At 36.2% G+C, this 22,171-nt stretch overlaps 1 protein-coding gene across 3 annotated transcripts in view; it reads right to left on the bottom strand.

Moving 5' to 3' along the window:
* LOC125649880 (uncharacterized) overlaps window positions 1-21,816 on the bottom strand; it is a 50,384-nt gene extending 28,568 nt beyond the window's left edge. The window contains exons 1-7 of one of the 3 annotated variants that reach the window (XM_048877715.2): window positions 21,774-21,816; window positions 12,677-12,891; window positions 12,263-12,366; window positions 8,866-9,002; window positions 7,844-7,902; window positions 7,184-7,350; window positions 1,688-1,782 (exon numbers count right to left, since the gene is read on the bottom strand). In XM_048877715.2, the coding sequence (XP_048733672.2) occupies window positions 1,688-1,782; window positions 7,184-7,350; window positions 7,844-7,902; window positions 8,866-9,002; window positions 12,263-12,366; window positions 12,677-12,867 (753 nt within the window). In that variant the 5' untranslated portion in view covers window positions 12,868-12,891; window positions 21,774-21,816. Of the gene's footprint in view, window positions 1-1,687; window positions 1,783-7,183; window positions 7,351-7,843; window positions 7,903-8,865; window positions 9,003-12,262; window positions 12,367-12,676; window positions 12,892-21,704 lie in introns of all 3 variants that reach the window. The other 2 variants (XM_048877717.2, XM_048877716.2) reach the window with 2 other exon arrangements.
* Window positions 21,817-22,171: the final 355 nt, after the last annotated feature.

Raw genomic sequence — 22,171 nt, 5'->3', positions numbered from 1 at the left:
ATCTCTACCTCTATGTGTAATAAAATCTAACAATTCATTACATTTAAATTTTACACAGTAACATACCGTATTATTAGATCATTTCTATATCAAATACTTCAATTGATTCATTATTAGTTGGAATAAGTCCAATTTAAATGAAATTTATTTTTGCTATGTTCAAACGTACTTGCTTGTGCTTTAAACAAACACAATACGAGAATGAAATTTTTAGGGAGAATTTTTCTTGATCAGCAAAATTTACTTTAATCTTCATCAAAGAATTTTGAACAGTTTCATACTCACAAAGAACTACTCGAAACCAAACTCCTCAAGTTTGTGGTGTATTGAACTGTCATTTTTCAATAATTTTACATATAACATGTACAATATTTGGAATTACATGAACATGCCAGTATTATAAGAGAAAATCATACGTTTGTAAACAATTGTTCTTTAAAAAGTGACTGGTGTCCGGTTTTCAAGGGTGAATTACAATACCGACTATTGTAAGAATTTCTTTGTACGGAAATGTTAAGATTTCTGCCGGGACTTTAAAAATCGGCTGATATTCAGGGAGAACTGGTTTTCTGAGGGGGCGGTTTGGAGAAGTTTCACTGTATCCATTTAGTTTCAATTTAGTATCAATAACACTAAACAAGATGCTATTTAAGTGTTTTACACATAAACACTATATACCAAGTTTAACTCTGCCCTGGGGTCAGAATACCAACCCCGGGGATCATGAAATTTACAAGTTTGGTAGAGGCCTTCTGCTCTATGTCACAATGCATTTAGTTTTCTTAAACATATGCAGTTCTAGAGAAAAATATTCTTTAGAAAATTGGTCAATTTTGGGTAGTTTTTGCCCTGCCCCTATGGCCCCAGAGGTTCAGGAATCCTGAAATTTACAATTTATGTCCCCCTTGTTCCAAAGATGTTTCATACCAAATTTCAAAACAATTGGAATGGTAGTTATCAAGAAGAAGTTGAAAATGTCAATTGTTCACACATTTAATAACTGACCATTTTGGCCCCACCCTAATACCAAAACTATATACCAAGTCTGGCCCCACCTTGGGGTCAGAACCTCTACCCCGGAAATCACAAAATTTACAATTTCGGTAGAGGCCTTCCTGCTCTACATTACTATGCATTTAGTTTTTCTTACACATGTGTATTCTAGAGAAGAAGATTTTTTGAAAATTGGTCAATTTTTGCCCCGCCCCTAAGGCCCCAGGGGTGCTGGAGTCCTGAAATTGACAATTTATCCCCCCCCCCCCCATGCTTTATACCAAATTTGAAAAGAATTGGACCAGTAGTTATCAAGAAGTTAAAAATGTTCAATTATTAACGCTCGACGACAACTGATTGCAATAGGTCACCCGAGTAAACACAGGTGACTTAATAAAATATTGTTTAAAGGGAAAGCCAACCTTAACCACATTGTTGCTGGTTCAGTGGTTCTTGGGAATATTTGTTATTGACCCACCCCATTTTTACTACTTCTTAATTTACCTTTGTCTGAATAAGCTTAAATCAATTTTACCCAAGATGCTTTGTGCTACGTTTGGTTTGATTTCGTCCAATGGTTCTTAAGCAGTTCAAAATGTTAAAAAGAAGTTTTCAGATGACAAACAACAGACAAATTTTACTCAGAAAAGCTCAATGAGCTAAAAATAAATATGAGACAGAAAGCTTGTCATACCAGGTCACATTCAAATGGAATGTTTCCTACGAACACTTCAATATCATCTGTAGAGGAACTGGATGAACGAATGCCAGCACTGGATGATTCACAACCTGTAACAGAATCAAATATCAGAAAATGTGTTAGCTACTTGTCACTTCATACACATGCAGAAAAATGGGAGAAACAAGAGGCCCATGGGCCACATTGCTCACATAAGTCACCTTGGCCCCTGCATGCTTTTTTTTATCTATTGTAATTTTTAAAAGAATATTCGCAATCTTTATTCTTATAAAAAAAATTGACCAAATATTGTGGCCCAAACCTAGCTATGATACAATGTCACAAAAAAAAATCATGGTATGAAATTTTCAAAGACATTTCCCTATATGCATGCATTCCCATATAAAACTTTGATCCCCACCTATTGTGGCCCCATCCTACCACCAAAATGCCATGATTTGAACATTCTTTAATACCTAGGGATGCTTGCATATTAATACGGGTACTTATTATATACTTTCAATTTCATCTCTTCTTTTTTCTTTAAAAGTTTGCGGGCATATATCACACGATATTTGCCCGGAAACATTCCGGCCCGCAAACATTACGTCACAATCAAATTTCTACGCCGTTAAAATTCAAATTTTTCGTGTTTTTCATCTTTTACTCAGTTAAACCGATAAAGTTATTGTTAAAAATAAAATTATTGTTAGTTTCTAAATGAAATTGAAAGTATATAATAAAAAGGTTATAGACTTTGTATGGAAAATATGACGACCTCGTTTTTTGTCGCGAACGGACCTCGCAAGCTCGGTCCGTCTACGCGCCAAAAAACTCGGTCGTCATATTTTCCCATACAAAGTCTATAACCTATAATTATAGCCCTGCTGTTATTGAAAAGAAGATTTTTCCTATACATTCCCATGTAAAACTTTAATCCCCTAATGTGACCTCACCCTACCCCAGGGGACCACAATTTGAACAATTTTGAAACGGCACTACCTGGGAATGCTTGTATATTGATATGAGCAATCATCACCCCGCTGTTCTTGAGAAGAATTTTTAAAAAGAATTATCCTATACATCCCCTTTTAAAACTTTGATCCCCTATTGTGGCCCCACCCTACCCCAAGGGGATATGATTTGAACCAACTTCAAAGTGCACTACCTGAGGACGATTGCATATCAATATGAGCATTCATGACTCTGCAGTAAGATTTTTCCTATATATTCCCATGTAAAACTTTGATCCCCTATTGTGGCCACACAATACCCCCAGGGACCACAATTTGAAGAAGAAAAAATTGAATTTGCACTATCTGGGAATGCTTGCATATCAATATGATTAATTATGGCCCTGTTGTTCTTGAGAAGATTTTAAAATAATTTATCCTATGTATCACCATGGAAAACTGAGTTATTGTGGCCCCATCCTACCCCTAGGCTGGGGGGGGGGGGGGGGGGGGGGGGGGGGGGGGGGGGGGGGCATGATCTTAAAGGGAAAGGCAACCCTAATCACATATTTGCTTTTATGAATAAAGTATTACTTACTGATATTGTAATTGACAGTCTTTAACAACAAAAATCCTTGATTAACATTTAATCAATATTAATCTATCATGTATTTTAAATTACCCGCCGCTAAGAGAGTGGCCATTGAAGTTTAACTTGTGACGTCACACCGTCTATTCCAGTTTATTTCATCAGCAGCACTGTAAACATGACAAGTCACGAACAGTTGAGTTTGGAGCCGAATAGATTTGAGCCCGTTCTTTCGCAAGAATAAATTAAGAAAAGACGACTTTCGGTCGAGTCGTAGACAAGGTAGACGGTAAACGTTCTTCATACAAATGTCTTGAACCTCAACTTGTAATTACGCAAATGATGGATCCACAGTTTATGTAGTCTTTTCTTTTCAAATGACTTGGTTGATTCGGGAATTTCGAAAAAAACCCACCAAAAAACCCCACCTTTATTCACATCTCCCCTTCGCATTAGTGTAATTAACTGCTTGCCAGGAAGGCATCAACCTATTTATTCATAAAATCTACCACATGCCCAACTTTGATGATCTCACAGGTGCTTGGGTTCAGGACCCCCCCTCCAAATAAGCTACATGAGTTGATTTAATGAATTTTTTTGTTGAAAATATTTCTAATGCATGTCATCGTCTTGCATACCCATAAAGTCCAAAATACATGTAATTCAAAATAAGCCCTTAAAAAAAAAAAATACCCTCACTGGTTAGGGCTATTCCAGAAATAAATACATGGGGGGGGGGGGGGGGGGGGGGGGGTCGGGAGGCACCTTTTGTATACACCAAGCACCCATAAAAAAAAAAAAAAAAATTACCCCATGACCCATCAAATTAATTAACTCATTTTACAATGACCCATCTAATAAAAAAAAAAAAACTAACCAGACCCACCACAAAAATATTTTTAAAAATGAAAACGGTACAAATCTCGCGAGGTTTTCGGGACAAACATTCTAGTCAATGACATGGTAATGCCTGTGCGACATTGTATCACAGTAGTTCTGAAGAAACGATGTCACATCAACAATCAAAGGCATCTATGGCGGGAATGTTGGAAAGATTGGGAGTCCAAACAATGCTATTATCATGAAATGGGTATGGATATGTTTTTCCACGAATCGTTCGTCTTCTAATGGAGCCCGCGCCCGGAGGCTTCTATATCACCATCACACCAACTGATAAATATAACGCATCGGTACCCTCGTATAAATCAACTAAGGTTTGCCTATTTTTATTAGAAAACGGAATACCTATTGATTTCAAAATATTCCCAAAATCGATGCACTGTAAACTGTAATAATCTACAGAACAGAGTTCGCCGCCATCACGTCCAAAGGGACCCTACTAAACGCGCCTCTAATTTGAAGAGTGCCGTAATGGAAAGTTATGCGCTGCAAAGAGCGACAACTCGAATGGTTCTATGTTACTTCCGATTTCCGATTTCGAAAGCAGCATTTCGAAAGCACGTTTTCAATTTTCCCTCCGACGTTTTGTAACCAACATGACAAGAGCGACAATAAAAATATTCTGAAAACTCAACACCCACGTGGCACAAAATAAAACAATAGAAACTACCCACTACCCATAATAAATATTTTTTTAATAGTCCAACCACGGACCAATTAAAATATGAAAAAATAAGACCACCCACACAAAAAAATATCATTTGCCGCCCGACCCCCCCATTTGATCATTTCTGGAACAGCCCTTATTATAAGTTCTGTTATAATAACCAGTAAGGGTATTTTTTTCAAAGGGCTTATTTTGAATTATTTTGGACTTTATGGGTATGCAAGACATTGTTGACATTCATTAGAAATATTTTCAAGAAAATAATAATTATATCAACTCGTGTAGCTTATTCCGGGGGGAGGGAAGGGGGGGGGGGGGTGGTCAGTCCTTAACCCAAGCACCTGTGGATGATCTTAGAATCTCATCAAAACTGGAATAGACGGTGTGACGTCAAACTTAATGATTTTTGTGGTCTTGAATACAAAAGAGTTCCACATCATGGCAGCCTCTATAGATTGCGGGAATTTCAATTTTTAACATTTTCAAATTAGTACTGAAGCTAATCTAGGCCGTATATCAACAGAATAGTATGGCAAATCTTTATCATATAATTAATCCTATCATTTATCCTGTAAAAAATTTTTGGGTTGCCTTTCCCTTTAACAACTTGAATCTACACTATGTACAGAAGCATTCACATAAATTTCAACTTCTCTGACCTTGTGGTTCTTAAGAAGATTTTTAAATGACCTCACCCTATTTTTGCCTTTCCTTCATTATTTCCTCTATGGAGGGAGTATGGCCCTTCATTTGAACAAACTTGAATCCCCTTCACCCAAGAATGATTTGTGCCAAGTTTGATTTCAATTGGCCCTGTGGTTCTTGAAAAGAGGATTTTTAAAAGATGCCACAAAATATTTACTAATTCTTGATTATCTCCACTTCAAAAAGAGTGTGACACTTCATTTCAACAAACTTGAATCCTCTTTACCCAAGCATGCTTTGTGGCAAGTTTGGCTGAAATAAACCCCGTGGGTGGTTGTGAAGAAGTCGAAAATGTTTAAAGTTTACAGACTGGACAGATGACGCCGGACAAGAAGTGATCAGAATAGATCACTTGAGCTTTCAGCCCATGTGAGCTAACAAATGAGTTGAAACTTTGCCGCTCCACTTGTCACTTATCACAGTTGCATTTGTTGCTCCAATAATTTATACAATTAACACGGATCGCTGTCACAATTACGTATTCTGATCATCCTCATTCTCTCCCTTTGCAGAAGTACTGAGGTATTGACTACCGCCCTGTCGCTCCTGCTCAAACTTATTTCTTTTATCAGCTTAAAGACCCAACTCTAAGTTAACACCCCAAATTGTTAGCCATCTGTCAATCAAACATTTAACAATAGATCTCAGGTGGAGTGACATCTGCAGCTAGAGCTACCCCAGAGAGGTGTACATACTGTAACAATCTGTACATAACAATAACAGCCGGTACCTACAGGCATTCTTTAGATCTTGAGGAAGCCCTGGGGCGCGTTTTACAAAAGAACTTACGACTTACGACCAACTTTACATACTGGAGTTTTCCAGTTTATTGTTTGATCATTCACTCCAAATACAAAATATTTTGTTTAAATGTTGGAAAATTAAGCCTCAGAAAAGTTTTACTTCATTCACTTAAAGTAATAACTGTGTAATACAATTTAAGACTTAGGACTTTGTCGTAAGTTGTTTTGTAAAATGGGCCCCTGTATTCTAGAGTTTTGATAGTATTGACCTGTCCACAAGTACTATTTTCTCGTAATTCAATTGTTTTTAAAAGACCCCTGAACAACGCAATTTTAATATAATTGTACCCCCACCCTCTATATATACATATATTATAAATTAAACAATCAGAAATCAAACAATAATTTGCCCATAAATTACTAAAACTTGTAACTCACATTGTATTAAAATAATTTATATTATCAATTTATGATAGTTCTATATTTATAAAAGAAATTATTCATTAAGCCAATGACTGAGAGTAAAAGAGAGAAAGAGGGGGTGGTGTAGACTGTGTGTCATCCAGCAATAGGGATACAACCATTATACAAACACTATGACCACAGAAACACTGCAGACAGCCCTGAGACCCTTCCTGTGTACATCAAAAGTATACACAACACCCTGATCTCTTAGCCAGGTAAATTTCAGGTAAATAATAATGACCATAGATGAGCTCCGCCCACATCCAGTGATCCGTGAAGAAACCATATGGTATTATTTTTGGGTCTTTAATAGCCCTAGGCAGCACATTATGTCACATTTGAGAACTCATACTGTAAATAATTGTAATATATGTCTTGTCTGCACTGGAAGCATTGAGTGCTATTAATATACGGTAATTCAGTACAATGCAGTATGTAAATACTTCTGGCATTACTCGAAACTCTCCTATTGAATATCTAAAAATTTACCATTTCTGCTCACTATCATTTCGTTCTGTGCGTTCGTCTTCTCCCTGCTGTTAGTGTGGTTACGGTTCCTGGTTTTTTCTGCAGCTGGCCGAATTTCTAATTCCTGGGAATAGCTGTCTAGAGCTGCCTGAGCAGAATCGATGTTCGAAAACCGTAGGAAGAACAAACTGTGACAAATTATATAGCCATCTCATTCAATAATTAACTATATATATATAAAGCACAGAAATAGCAATGAACTTTTAAATGAACATAACTGCCCTAAGTGAAGAAATATTTAATATAAAGCACAAAAAATTTCACTTTATTTGGATACCCACTTCTGCCCCTCTCGGGGTTGAACTCACGACCTGCGGAACCAAATCTCCTAGCAGCATGTAACCAGCGCGCTAGACCGCTTGACCATCTAGGCAAGTTTAGTTGCCTAGATGGTCGAGCGGTCTAGTGCGCTGGTTACATGCTGCTAGGAGATTTGGTTCCGCAGGTCGTGAGTTCAACCCCAGGTAGGGGCGAAAGTGGGTATCCAAAATGTATGTATATGTGTATATATATATATATAGAGAGAGAGAGAGAGAGAGAGAGAGAGAGAGAGAGAGAGAGAGAGAGAGAGAGAGAGGATGATGATGGTTAATTCATAGATTTTGACTTTATTATTTTTACCCTGGAATCACATTTGTTTCTGCTAGGTGTCCAAACCGGCTGAACTTCTCTTCAAGATCCTGAAAGATAAGATTAAAAACCTTTTCCTGGGAAATGTTCACTGCATAACTACTGTATACAAAGCCAAATGAATGTGGTCTAAATACATATGTATGAAATAAGCATTATTATCCTTTGTGCTTTGTTAAAATGATTTCTTTGCTCAAGAAAATAAGGTCATTGTATAAATTTGAGATTGGTGTATTGTTATGCTTTTTTGTTTTGTTTTTGTTGTTGTAAATAATATGATGTGCAAGGGCTGTCCAAAAAGTTTGTGGACAGTGGTGTTTTTGCTATCTCAATTGGTTTAATTTACATATTGTAATAATTTACATATCGTAATAATTTACATATTGTATATTAAAATACGCATCATGAAATTCAAGTCAAAATAAGGCCAAAAATTAATCTATAGCTTCTCAGGCCCCGTCACATTCGTTGAAAAGATACCACATGGAATTTTTAATAAAAAATTTCTTTACAATTTCTATTTGTTTACTTAAGTAGATGAGGTAAATCTTGTTTTAGATATTTATGTAAAACTTTCAGAAGGTTTTAACAAAATTGTAAGCATCTTTTTCATCCAATAATTATTGAATGCATACTCATTTATGTGCAAGTGTTTAAAAATAATAGTATACATCTAATAGTAAGTAATGTGAAGTTATTTTTTATAAAAATGAAAATACCATTGCTTATTCTATATAAATATAGAATAAAGGGGTCCAGGAGTCCTGAAATTTACAATTTATGCCCCCCCCCCCCCCCCCCCCCCCTCCCAAAGATGTTTCATACCAAATATAAAAAGAATTGGAATAGTGGTTATACAGAAGAAGTTGAAAATGTCCAATTGCTAATGCATAACAACAGACGACAACTCAGGTAAAAAAAAAATATACCTGCCTGCCTTATCAAAATTCAAAATTAATGATTTGGTCTGCCTGGAGCTCGATATCCACTGACATTCAATGTACAAATCTTACCTGTTCACTAAATGTCTTGGGCTCCTTACTCCTAGGGTAGCACAGGGTATACAGCCCCTTGTTGTTGGGCAACAGATCTGGATTGAGGGGTTGTCCTCGGGGGGCTGTTCGGGGCCCAGTTTTCCTGCTACTGTCACCTGTTTCCAATGTAGTGTAAATGTAACTCAAACATGCCAACTAGTCCTACTGAAAATTGCATTTGTAATGATTTGGTCTGATGTATACTGGTACATGTGTACCATGATATTGCTGATTTAGATTATATCATATTGTGATAGTTTTCCTACAGATTCTAGCTTTCACTATGTCATAAAAGTCTGCACTGTAAATGCATTGGGACTACTCCAACTCAATTGTGACACCACATCTCCTTAAATACCTAAATGATTGTGATGTCACTCTGTCTATATAACTGAATGATTGTGATGTCACTGTCTATATAACTGATTGATTGTGATGTCACTCTGTCTAAATAACTGATTGATTGTGATGTCACTGTCTATATAACTGAATGATTGTGATGTCACTCTGTCTATATAACTGAATGATTGTGATGTCACTCTGTCTATATAACTGAATGATTGTGATGTCACTCTGTCTAAATAACTGATTGATTGTGATGTCACTCTGTCTATATAACTGAATGATTGTGATGTCACTCTGTCTATATAACTGAATGATTGTGATGTCACTCTGTCTATATAACTGAATGATTGTGATGTCACTGTCTATATAACTGATTGTGATGTCACTGTCTATATAACTGATTGATTGTGATGTCACTCTGTCTATATAACTGACTGTGATGTCACTCTGTCTATATAACTGATTGTGATGTCACTCTGTCTATATAACTGATTGTGATGTCACTCTGTCTATAACTGATTGTGATGTCACTGTCTATATAACTGATTGTGATGTCACTCTGTCTATATAACTGATTGTGATGTCACTGTCTATATAACTGAATGATTGTGATGTCACTCTGTCTATATATCTGATTGATTGTGATGTCACTCTGTCTATATAACTGATTGATTGTGATGTCACTCTGTCTATAGAACTGATTGTGATGTCACTCTGTCTATATAACTGAATGATTGTGATGTCACTCTGTCTATATAACTGATCGATTGTGATGTCACTGTCTATAACTGATTGTGATGTCACTGTCTATATAACTGATTGTGATGTCACTCTGTCTATATAACTGATTGTGATGTCACTGTCTATATAACTGAATGATTGTGATGTCACTCTGTCTATATATCTGATTGATTGTGATGTCACTCTGTCTATATAACTGATTGATTGTGATGTCACTCTGTCTATAGAACTGATTGTGATGTCACTCTGTCTATATAACTGAATGATTGTGATGTCACTCTGTCTATATAACTGATCGATTGTGATGTCACTGTCTATAACTGATTGTGATGTCACTGTCTATATAACTGATTGTGATGTCACTCTGTCTATATAACTGATTGTGATGTCACTGTCTATATAACTGAATGATTGTGATGTCACTCTGTCTATATATCTGATTGATTGTGATGTCACTCTGTCTATATAACTGATTGATTGTGATGTCACTCTGTCTATAGAACTGATTGTGATGTCACTCTGTCTATATAACTGAATGATTGTGATGTCACTCTGTCTATATATCTGATTGTGATGTCACTCTGTCTATATAACTGATCGATTGTGATGTCACTCTGTCTATAACTGATTGTGATGTCACTGTCTATATAACTGATTGTGATGTCACTCTGTCTATATAACTGATTGTGATGTCACTCTGTCTATATAACTGATGATTGTGATGTAACTCTGTCTATAAATAATAATAGACATAAACACTTAATTTGTCTGCTACCAATAGATGGAGTGAAATTCTACAATTGGAAGTGCGCAAAACTTTATATTCAATCAATAACCTATAAAATCATCATAATAGACGCTAATTTCATAATCATGAAACATACATGTTTCATCAATAAAGGAACCCGCTTTGGTGCATTATTTACTAAGTTCATGGTCCATAACGTTTTCAAAACTATGTCAATAAAGCTCAAACTTAAGCTGTAACCCACTGATGTACAAACTGTAACACACTGATGTATAAACTGTAACACACTGATGTACAAACTGTAACACACTGATGTACAAACTGTAACACACTGATGTACAAACTGTAACACACTGATGTACAAACTGTAACACACTGATGTAAGTTGATGCATTTAAAAATTTAAATTCAATAGTTGCAGAGATAGTCCCAAAAATTCTGGAATCCATAAAACTTGGTAAGTTCAAGGTCCATACATATATGTCAACAAAGCCCAACCTCAAACTTGATCTGTAACCCATTGATATAAGTTCATGTACACATTTTCACTCCAATAGTTGCTGGGATAGCAAAACAATTCCGTACAAGCACTTGAACTGATGCACACACAGGCTGATCACTATAAAGCACCCACCTACTATTGTGGGGCCCTAACTATGAGATTTCTGTACCAAGTCCAGAAAAATTGAAATGTACTGTAACTATAGGATATCAAACAAGAGGTACTGTGAGCAATGCTCACTAAGAATACCCCCCCCCCCCACCCCCCACCCTGCTTACCCCAATCTCCGAAAGGGTGTTGTTAATAAGTATAAATTACCTCTTTCCTGAGTGTAAAAATATGGTATGCCTTTGTAGAAGAAAATGCAAGATATAGTCCGAACACAAATCCATGGCATAAACCTAATTTTGACCTTGAGATCAAAGGTCATGAATGTACATAACACATAGTCTCATGGTGATATACCCATGTCTTATGGTATGACTATGTCAAAACCCTTAAATCAATTTTGACCTTGAGGTCAAAGTTCAAGGTCATATAGAGGTCATGAAGGTACCCGACACATCGTCTCATGGTGATACACTCATGTGTCAAATATGGTATGCCTATGTCAAAGAACAAAGAAGTCATGGCCCTGACACAAATCCATTGTAAAAACCTTTAATTTTGACCTTGAGGTTAAAGGTCAAGGTCATGAAGGTACGCGACACATCGTCTCATGGTGATCCACCTGTGTGCCAAATATGGTATGCCTAAGTCAAAAAACAAAGAAGTTATGGCCCGGACACGAATCTGCACAGACGGACAGACAGACAGAGTGATTCCTATATACCTCCCTGAACTTCGTTCGGAGGGGTATAAAAATCTGTTTCAATAAAAAAGGAATTAACTATAATGTTAGCCTTCTCCTGTACACTTCCTTTAAATTACGTGTACATATATAAAGTAATATTTGCTTAAATTCTATTTACAAAAAAAGTTTTTAAAAAAATACAGTTGAAGTACAACTTTTCCTTGTATCTTTTCTGTATTTAGTTTACATGATTTAGATTTCTCTGCTCTCTTCTGACTGAGTGACATGTAAGTAGACTTGTCTCCTATGCCGTACAGCTTGTGTGCCATGATTCCTTCATCATACTCCAATCTGAAAGAACAAGAAACTGTAAATCAGTTCTTCTAACACAAAATCACAACCATCTACAAATATTAAGACATGGAGGTTATAAAAAAACTTCTGAGCACTATCTCATACTCAATTCTAAATTGTTATAAAACTTTGATAAAATCACTCTCATACTCAAATGGAGTACATGCTCTAGATTTTTTGAGTATGATTCGGAGCTTGCTCAAGGTCGTACTCAAAACAAGCATGGCTGCGTGCACACAGAGTATGAATTTGAGTACAGCACCTCCAATCCTGATCTTATTCACTCTCAGCTTCATCTTCTGCTTACCTGCATACATCCGGAATAGCCTCCACAAATTCTTTGATGTTAGAGAAGCCTAAATCTTTGAACCTGAGAGATTCTTTAAGCAGACTTTTGTAGTCCTTTACAAGGTCACTGACTAGCACCCCGCCCACCTTGGACAAGAGGACGGCCCTGATGTTCCTCTTTACTTGATCTGGAACTGTACTAGATGGCATACTGAACACCTGTTACTACTGCCTCTGAAATAGAATCGATATGTCTAGTATTTAGGCGAGCTATCTTTTTATCAAAACCCCTACAAAAAATAAACTGACAACTATTGTGCAAAAACGAATGTATAGAATACCACTGAACCTGAACCACATCATAAAAGGCAACAAGCGAGTTTACTAACTGTCCCAAGTTGTAACACCACACTGTCCAAAACAATAGCACCATTGTCCGAAGCTATAATAATAACTACTACCCAACTTTGTTTGGCATGAATAACAGGAAAAAATCCAATGAAGCCCGAAAACATACTGGGGTATTCTGAAATGTTAGTCAAAGGAATCGATACACAATATGCCTCGGACCCACTGGGGCAGGGGGGCTTAAGGTTGCCTTCAAATCCCCTGCCTTAAAGGACACATATCATGTTTTCAAAGTATACAAAATTATATGCATTTTGTCTTCCTTATGCTTGTAGAAATTAATTGTAATAGTTCGTTCACTGAAGTATTGCGTTAATTAGCCACAATACGGACTTAAATCTAAGCCCCGATTTCAAAAAGCCTAGTTAATTAGATAGGTAGTCACGTGGTACAGTGACGTCATATGTGACCTTCGTCAATCAACTTGTTGTAAAAGTAGTGTTAGATATTTTTAAAAACTCGGGTTTTAGGGGCCTAATTTATTTACCATGGATAACATTTATTTCGATGTTGACAAATTTCCCGAGTCTTATATTTTTTAGTCACCAGTGCATACAAATAGCGACCCAAATGTAGCGAGGAAAGCGAGTATGAAATCTGCGAGTAAATAATGTTTACATGGGATCACTGTCTAAACACTATTTGGTAATGTCATTTCTGTAAACAACTGTAATTAGCGTTGCTGCTTTTTGAAAATAAACAGTGCAAATATTATTAAATTTATTTTTGGAGAAGTTAGACCTAAATTATGATACAATTAAGTATCATTGACAACTTGGCCTTCTGTCACAGGTGCATTTCGAAAAAAAATAATAATAAAAACTAGATTCGATCTCGTTGCGAGCAACGAGTGGGTCTTCCGTCCAAATTTAGATGTGATTAGATAAGAATTTGACTGACATTTTTGTTCATAAATAATGATACAAATATATTGTCTAGACGTACAATTTAGCTTTGGTAATGTTTTACAAATATTGATCATTTAAATGTTATAAATTAAAGACTCTCTCTACCTCTCGGCAACTAATTAAAGGGGTCAGCTTTTTTTCGAGAAAAAAGTTAATAATGCTATTTACTGCGATACAGATTCGACTGATCAGGCGAGTCATGCCGCCCGGAGGCCTATTTTTTTTTATATCATTCTAGATATATCTCGCAAAACTGAACAAATTTTGTTCTACATGTCCTATGGAAATTTTCTTAAGAAAAAAGTTATTGATTGCGACATTTATCAGACTGTTAAGGCGAGTCATAAGGCCCGTGGGCCTTTTTCTTGATATCGTTTGAAAGATCTTGCAAACCTGAACAACTTTGGTCTACATATTTTATCAAAAGTTTCTCCAGAAAAAAGCTATTGATTGTGACACTAATCAAACTCTTCAGGCGAGCCATGAGGCCCATTCGCCTTTTTCATGATGTTGTTTGAAACATCTTGCAAAACTGAACAACTTTTGCTCTAGATGTCTCATTAAAAGTTACTCGACTAAAATGTTATAGATTACAACAATAACCCAACTGTTCAGGTGAGCCATGAGACCCGCAGGCCTTATTCTTAACATCGTTAGTAACGCCTGCGAATCTGAACAACTTTTGTTCTACATGTCTTATCAAAAATTTCTCGAGAAAAAAGTTATTAATGTTATTAATTGTGATACAAATTCGACTGTACAGGCGAGCCATGACGCCCGTAGGTCTATTTTTTTTATATCATTAGATAGATCTTGCAAAACTGAACAACTTTTATTCTACATGTTTTATCAAAGTTTCGTGAGGAAAAAGTTAATCATTGTAACAAAAATTCAATGGTTCAGGCGAGCCATGAGGCCCATGGGCCCATTTCTTGATACGGCACGAAAGATCTCAATAAACTGTACAACTTTTGTTATATATGTCTAAAAAAAATATTTACGAGTATAACGTTATGCGACATTTATCACTGTTAAGGCGAGTCATAAGGCCTGTGGGCCTTTTTCTTGATATCGTTTGAAAGATCTTGCAAAACTGAACAACTTTTGTTCTACATGTCTTATCAAAAGATTCTCGAGAAAAAAGTTTGTAATTGTGACACTGATCAAACTGTTCAGGCGAGCCATGAGGCCCGTTGGCCTTTTTCATGATGTTGTTCGAAAGATCTTGCAAAACTGAACAACTTTTGTTCAAGATGTCTTATTAAAAGTTTCTTGACAAAAATGTTATAGATTGCAACAATAACCCAACTGTTCAGGTGAGCCATGAGACCCGCAGGCCTATTTATTAACATCGTTAGTTAACCCTTGCGAAACTGAACAACTTTTGTTCTACATGTCTTGTCAAAAGTTTCTCGAGAAAAAAGTTATTGTTATTAATTGTGATACAAATTCGACTGTTCAGGCGAGCCATGACGCCCTGAGGCCTAGTTTTTGATATCATTAGATAGATCTTGCAAACCTGAACAACTTTTATTCTACATGTCTTATCAAAAGTTTCGTGAGAAAAAAGTTAATCATTGTAACAGAACTTCAATGGTTCAGGCGAGCCATGAGGCCTATGCGCCCATTTCTTGATATGACACGAAAGATCTCAATAAACTGTACAACTTTTGTTATATATGTCTAAGCAAAATATTTACGAGTAAATAGTTATGATTTAAAACGTGGAGAAAAATGAGACACTTTTTTAAACCCCATTTTCGACCCCTACCGAGCTTCCATACTAGGCACTTCCGGAAATTTTGAAAACCCAGGTGCACAACTACAACATGTCGTCTAACATCACTGAAAATTTCAGCACTCTAGCTTTTATCGTTTTTGAGTTTTTGTCTGGACAAAATGGTCATCTGAAAATCGATAAAAGGGGGATAACTTCCAACCGGAAGTGATTTTTCAAAAATTGAAACGGCGGTACAAACTTCAAATGGCAACGCATCAATCCTGAAAATTTGAAGCAAATTGATCCAGCCATCTCCGAGAAATCTTCTGCACAAAAATCGGTAAGGAGAAAAAAAAAGAATAATAATAATAATAATAAGAAAAGTGAAAAATCAACAATAGAATAATAGAAGGGTCTTCCGCTGAAGACGGAAGACCCTAATGATCAAACTTATGGTGAAAATCCCAATACTTTTAAATTATTTTATTCAAGCAATTTTATTAAATCATTATTTTTTTGTTATCCCATGGGTAGTCCATATGTATGATATGGTGACTGTAGGTGGAAAGGATAACGCTTTAGAGCCCGCGGAAACCATATTGCTACTTATTGCTACTTCGATGTCCAGTGTGCTTGACCTTTGACCCCAAAATAGATAGGGAACATCTTCATCCCATGGGTAGTCCATATGTATGATATGGTGACTGTAGGTGGAAAGGATAACGCTTTAGAGCCCGGAAACCATATTGCTACTTCAATGTCCAGTGCACTTGACCTTTTGACCCCAAAATTGATAGGGAACATCTTCATCCCATGGGTAGTCCACATATATGATATGGTGACAGTAGGTGGAAAGGATAATGCTTTAGAGCCCGGAAACCATTGCGTCTACAGATGGACAGCCCGATTCCAGTATACCCCCCACTTGTTGCGGGGGGTGGGGGGTATAATTACAGTTTTACACACACACACATATAAAAGGTATATGTTGAGTGACCTTGACCTTACAAAAATGAACTCGAGACCTTGGTCCACAATTCCTTGTCTCAAAGAAAATTAACAATTTCTGATGAAAGGTTTAGGAGATGAGTTCACACGGACAACCACAACCATATGCTCCACCCTAAATTTTTCAGGGAGCATAAAAATATACTTTAAGATTCATCCTAATTAAATATACTGTTTACTTTCATAAAATAAAAAGAAATAAAGTATATGCCCTTTCACAGGTTGGAAACACTGCCCTTGTAGCAAGATCTTCTTGTGATTATTGTTGCTAGCCTCGATTGAAACATACGCTCCTCTTCCCTTTCACCCATGGCTATCTGTGTGACAATGTCATTGTTTCTCATAAATATGCATGACATGATTTGGCCAATCGCTGAGCTTCTGAGCAAGTTAGTCGGAGATTTAAACTGTTTATAGAATGAGGGAATATTACTCTTAACAAATCAGAATGCTTGTTCTTTCACTACTTTGGTCGACTAACCAATGCAGAATCAGTATGTACATACAATTATGACGACAGTATGAAGTGTGTTGGACATCAACAGTTGACGATTGAACAAACCAACGTCTTGGTGCATTTAATAAGGAATAAAAAAATTTTTCTTTCACAAACAGGCGGTGGGAAGTCTCTATGCTACCAGGCATTTCCAATGAAATATTCGGAGACTAATGACGAGAAGTCTTGTGTATTGGTAATATATCCCCCCCCCCCCCCCCCCCCACACTTGTGACTATTATGAAGGCACAAGTGGACATATATAACTACTGTGTTGTATATCATGTTTAAGAAATAAACTATGAAACTGTGCAGATGTCATCAATCTGTAGGATTCTTTGTTTACAATAATTTGGTAAAATAAAGCAACTTTCTCATAACCGCTAGGGCTGCAACGGGTACCCGAAATAACCGAAAACCGCGGGTTGTGTTGTTCGGGTCAGGTTCGGTTCCATTTTTCCATATTTCGGTTCGGGCTTGGTTTTTAAAATAGAATCATTACGTCGTCAAAATCCTCAAAGGTGGCTGTATTTTGATCAATTGCAAAATGATGGCATTGTGGACAAAACTGTAAATAATGACAGTATATGTAAGATATGTCAGACACATTGAAAATACGCCACATGAGCAACATCATCATTGACAAAACATTGAAAGCATGGATGGAAACGAGTAGCAGTGACAATGCTGTTTCTAGTACCATGGATGTCGAGTCTAAACCTCATTCCACGTCCCCGAGTAATTATTGTGACAAACTAGTCTACAATTATAAAGGTTTATGATTTTAACTGTGTATTAGATTTTTAAAATAGTTATATAGAACCCGAAACGAAATACCTGAACCCTTAGTAAAAAAAATTAGAATTGACCCAACCTGAAATTTTTTTAACCATAACAGCCCTAATAACCGCAGTCTTTATTGCTGTATTACAAATCAAACACAGTTGCGCTGTACTAGACCTACCATTTTAGACTAAGAATGAATTCTATCGGTAAAGAATTAAGTCATGCATATCTATGAGAAACAATGATATTGTCACGCAGATAGTCTAAGATGAAACGAGAGAGGAGCGTGTTTTCAGCGGTGGCTTGCAACAATGCTTTTTAGCACTTGGCCTACCATGATTTATCGTTTTGATTGAAAATAATGACAAATCCTGTGCAAAAGTGTGACACACACTCAAACATGGCACAAATTACCACTGAACTGACAACACAGTCAAGAAATTTCATATCAACCACAGGGGTTTCTTATACATTTTGTTCTCTATATATGAATATAATCTAACAAGAGATGACTCGAAAATAGGACATCGGTTGTAAACAAAGCTCAAAATCATCTTAGTTCCAAGAAACAGATCAAAACTCCCTATCCAAAGGGTGCTAAACATCTAAAACAAGTCCAATCCTTTCATATTTAATCTAATGAGTTTTATAGACGAAAATAATTCTAGTTGTCTGCATTGTCATCGATCACAAACAGGAACTGATGTCCCATTTTCGAGTCATCTCTTGATAGATATATATAGATTGAGAACAAAATGGATAAGAAATCCCCTAGCTGCAAAAATGTAGCCCTATTCGATTTTATTTTATTTTGACGTTCTTGGGATAGGGCTAGCCGCTACAATTCCATAGGATCTCCGTAATGGTGCAAAATAATTTAATGAATAACCGATAATAAGCTCTGTGTATTACCGTATTTTGCCGAATATAATATGCAGTGGTGTTTAATACGCACCCCCCACTTTGAGCCTAAAAGTTGGTGAAAAAACGCACTTCGGGTGTATAATACGCAGCAAAAATTTTGACCAAGCGGTAATCTTTATTTTATACTTGGTGTTAATTTTCACTTAATATTTTTGCAGAAATAATGAATTCTAAACAACGCACAATAATTTGCAAACTTTTTGAGATGAGGTCTACATCGCGGTAATCTTCAATGAGAATCTTCAGGGAAATATCAACCCGGACAAGCCTGTTCATTTCAGCAAAGCACGAGATTTTGTAGCATTAAAGTCTTAACTGACTCGATATTTCCTTTGTTGAAACTTAAAATCAATCAAATAGCCGATGTTATAAAAATAAAATTAAACTATCGCTTATTTTACTGTAATCAACACACCATGGTAGGTACAAAGATGCAAATTATCAACTCCTCGTTAACTACGATGACTATTAAAATGTGTGAAAAAAATTTTTGTTAGGTATTTCTTTACCCGGAGGGGGTATCTAACAAAAGCAGTGTACACAACAATGGCTTCGTAAAACACGCTTTTACGCAAGAATAGTTATTTCAAAGATTCAAATAAGTATTTCATTAAAAATTAGGCCTATTCATAAAACTTACAGTAAACAAACTTTTAGCAAGTGACAAAATTATTTTCCAACAATTTTAGAACGTGTCAAGGCATTATTGTGTACACATGCTTTCAATAATGGCGGCATGCGATGTAATGAATAGTCAGATCCAATGCAATTTGATTGGCTGTTTGTTTCATGATAATTGAATTATTTAGATATTGTAAGTATATATATCACATTTTCTGCAATTTTACGTTTCTGTAGTAATTTTCTTGAGGTCGAATTTTCTACTTAATAAATAGGTGAACGTGAAAAGGCGTACAGTATCCGAAGCCTTGGTCTTTGAGTGAAATATTACACTACTTAATCGCCGAGTTTCATCTGGAAAAAAAGGTCAAAAACCTATTGTGGTATATAATACGCACCCCTTTCTGGCACAAAAATATTCTCTAAAAAAAGTGTGTATTATATTCGACAAAATACGGTAGTCCCAAATGTTGTTTACACCAAAAGGAGTACCAACTTTGTGCTCAGGCATGTCTAATAAAGGTGTTTTTCATTAAATATCATGTACATCATGCAAAATTCTTTGTCTGCTCCGCCATGCTTGTTATAACGAGATCTTGAAGGTGGATCTATTGAAAAATCTAAACATTGACAATCAGCGCGAAAATGTAGTTACTTGAGCAATTCCGACAAAGAAAGGAAAATCATATGGTTGCAAAAAGAATTTACACTCTGCAGTGACAGTTCATTTTTTAACTTGGTATTAAATTTGAACTTTTTCAATACCGATGAAATAGCTTTCACCTCTGTACTCATCCATTGATGTAAATACTACTTTATATCGCATATGCAAATAACTTGACAATCAGAAGTTGAAACTTCAGTACATCAAACATGGCGCACAAACATGAATCAAGAAATTGGAAGGTATCGAAATCATTAAAAACGGTAGAATAGCCTCACAAATCGTAAGTTGCAGGTTGTAAATTTATATATTGATGAAAAAACAGAAAATCATTTTATTTACGTAAAGAAAGTCAGCAAATGTTTAGACTGTTCAAAAATATTGCTGGAGTGAATCACTCCCGCATTTGCACCATTAAAGAGATCCCAAGGGGTTGTAGTCCTATTGCAGCTAGAAACCCCCATGTATCAACGTTGCTGCATAAGAGAGGAAGCCGAAATCCATTTTCACATAGTGAGTAATTTAATCATGTTTATCTTAGTTTATATATTTACAGTTTCTGTAGTACACGAATGGATTTACTCTTTGGGTGTTTTTTCTCAATATTGCATGGGACATATTTACTCTTTCTGAAGAGGGTTAATATCGGAGAAGAGTCCCCAACCTCCTTAATCACGGGGTCCCGTCACAAAATATTTGCATTCTCTCTATATATATATTAATTAACTTATATATATTTTATACAGAGTGAGGAGTCATATATTATTTACGGACAATCCCCTGTGGTTAAACAGGTTGGGAACACTTCCCCTATAGTGAGATCTTCTCGCTAAAACGCGATTATCCCTCTTTCGCGAGAAAACTTATAACATTAATTGGTGTAAATTGAAAGTAATGGCAAACTCTGTGACTGTGCAATGCTACTAAGCAGGTTGGGAACACTTCCCCTATAGCGAGATATTCTCACTAAAATGTGATTATCCGTCTTTAGCAAGAAATAAACATTACCAAAAACAGGTGTTTTGGCGTCTTTATTGAAGATAATGGCAAATCCCGTGCGACGCTGAATAAGTGCGACACACACTCAACATGATGCGAATTGTTTCTATGAAATTGACAACATAGTCAAGAAAATTGCATATCAAAGTTGCTGCGTAAGAGGGATGCAGTCTGAAATCCAATACTGTACACATCGTGGGTGTTTTTGTTTTGATTTATATATTTCCAGAAGTATCAGACATTTCTGCACTTTCTTCTTTTCACGTGAAACACGAAGAGATGTATTCCACGGGTGTTTATCTCGGTTGTACGGGATATATTTACTCTCGCTAGAGAGGGGTAATCGCGTTTTATCGAGAAGATCTCGCTATAGCCTATAGGGGAAGTGCATGTTCCCAACCTGTTAAATGCAAAATAATTCACCATTTTCAAACCCGCATGTGAATATAATTGTGCCGCAAACTGATATAATTAAGTTACATGTCTGCATAACTATCTTGCATGTTGACATACTCTGTAAAAAAATATGTCACCATCCCTCGCAAAAATAATTCAGTTTTGGAGACAAAACGCGCCACAAACCTTCACATGTGCAAATAATATTCCGGAAGTTGATTATCAAGCTGAATTTAGGCAGTCGTTCTTTGATACATTCATATAATAGTTCGTGCAAAATACAATCAAATCGTTTATACAAGTCGCTAGAGTAATAGAGTACCATAAGAAATTCCTAGAACAATTTATAATATTTTTAGAACGATATGTGAAACTGTTCGTACAATATGATTCATTTTTCAGGTTTTAGAATTCACTTCATTTTATTCTGAAAGTATTTGAAATTAAAACAATTTACAACACGCGCTTTGCTTTAATTTTCTACCTAAATAAAATGTAATGAGAGAGAGAGAGAGAGAGAGAGAGAGAGAGAGAGAGAGAGAGAGAGAGAGAGAGAGAGAGAGAGAGAGAGAGAGCTGGCTGTC

This window comes from Ostrea edulis, chromosome 5 (genome assembly GCF_947568905.1).
Source record: "Ostrea edulis chromosome 5, xbOstEdul1.1, whole genome shotgun sequence".
Classification (NCBI taxonomy): Eukaryota; Metazoa; Mollusca; class Bivalvia; order Ostreida; family Ostreidae; genus Ostrea; species Ostrea edulis.
The sequence above is the reverse complement of the archived record's forward strand: the minus strand, read 5'-3'. Positions and strand labels throughout refer to the sequence as shown.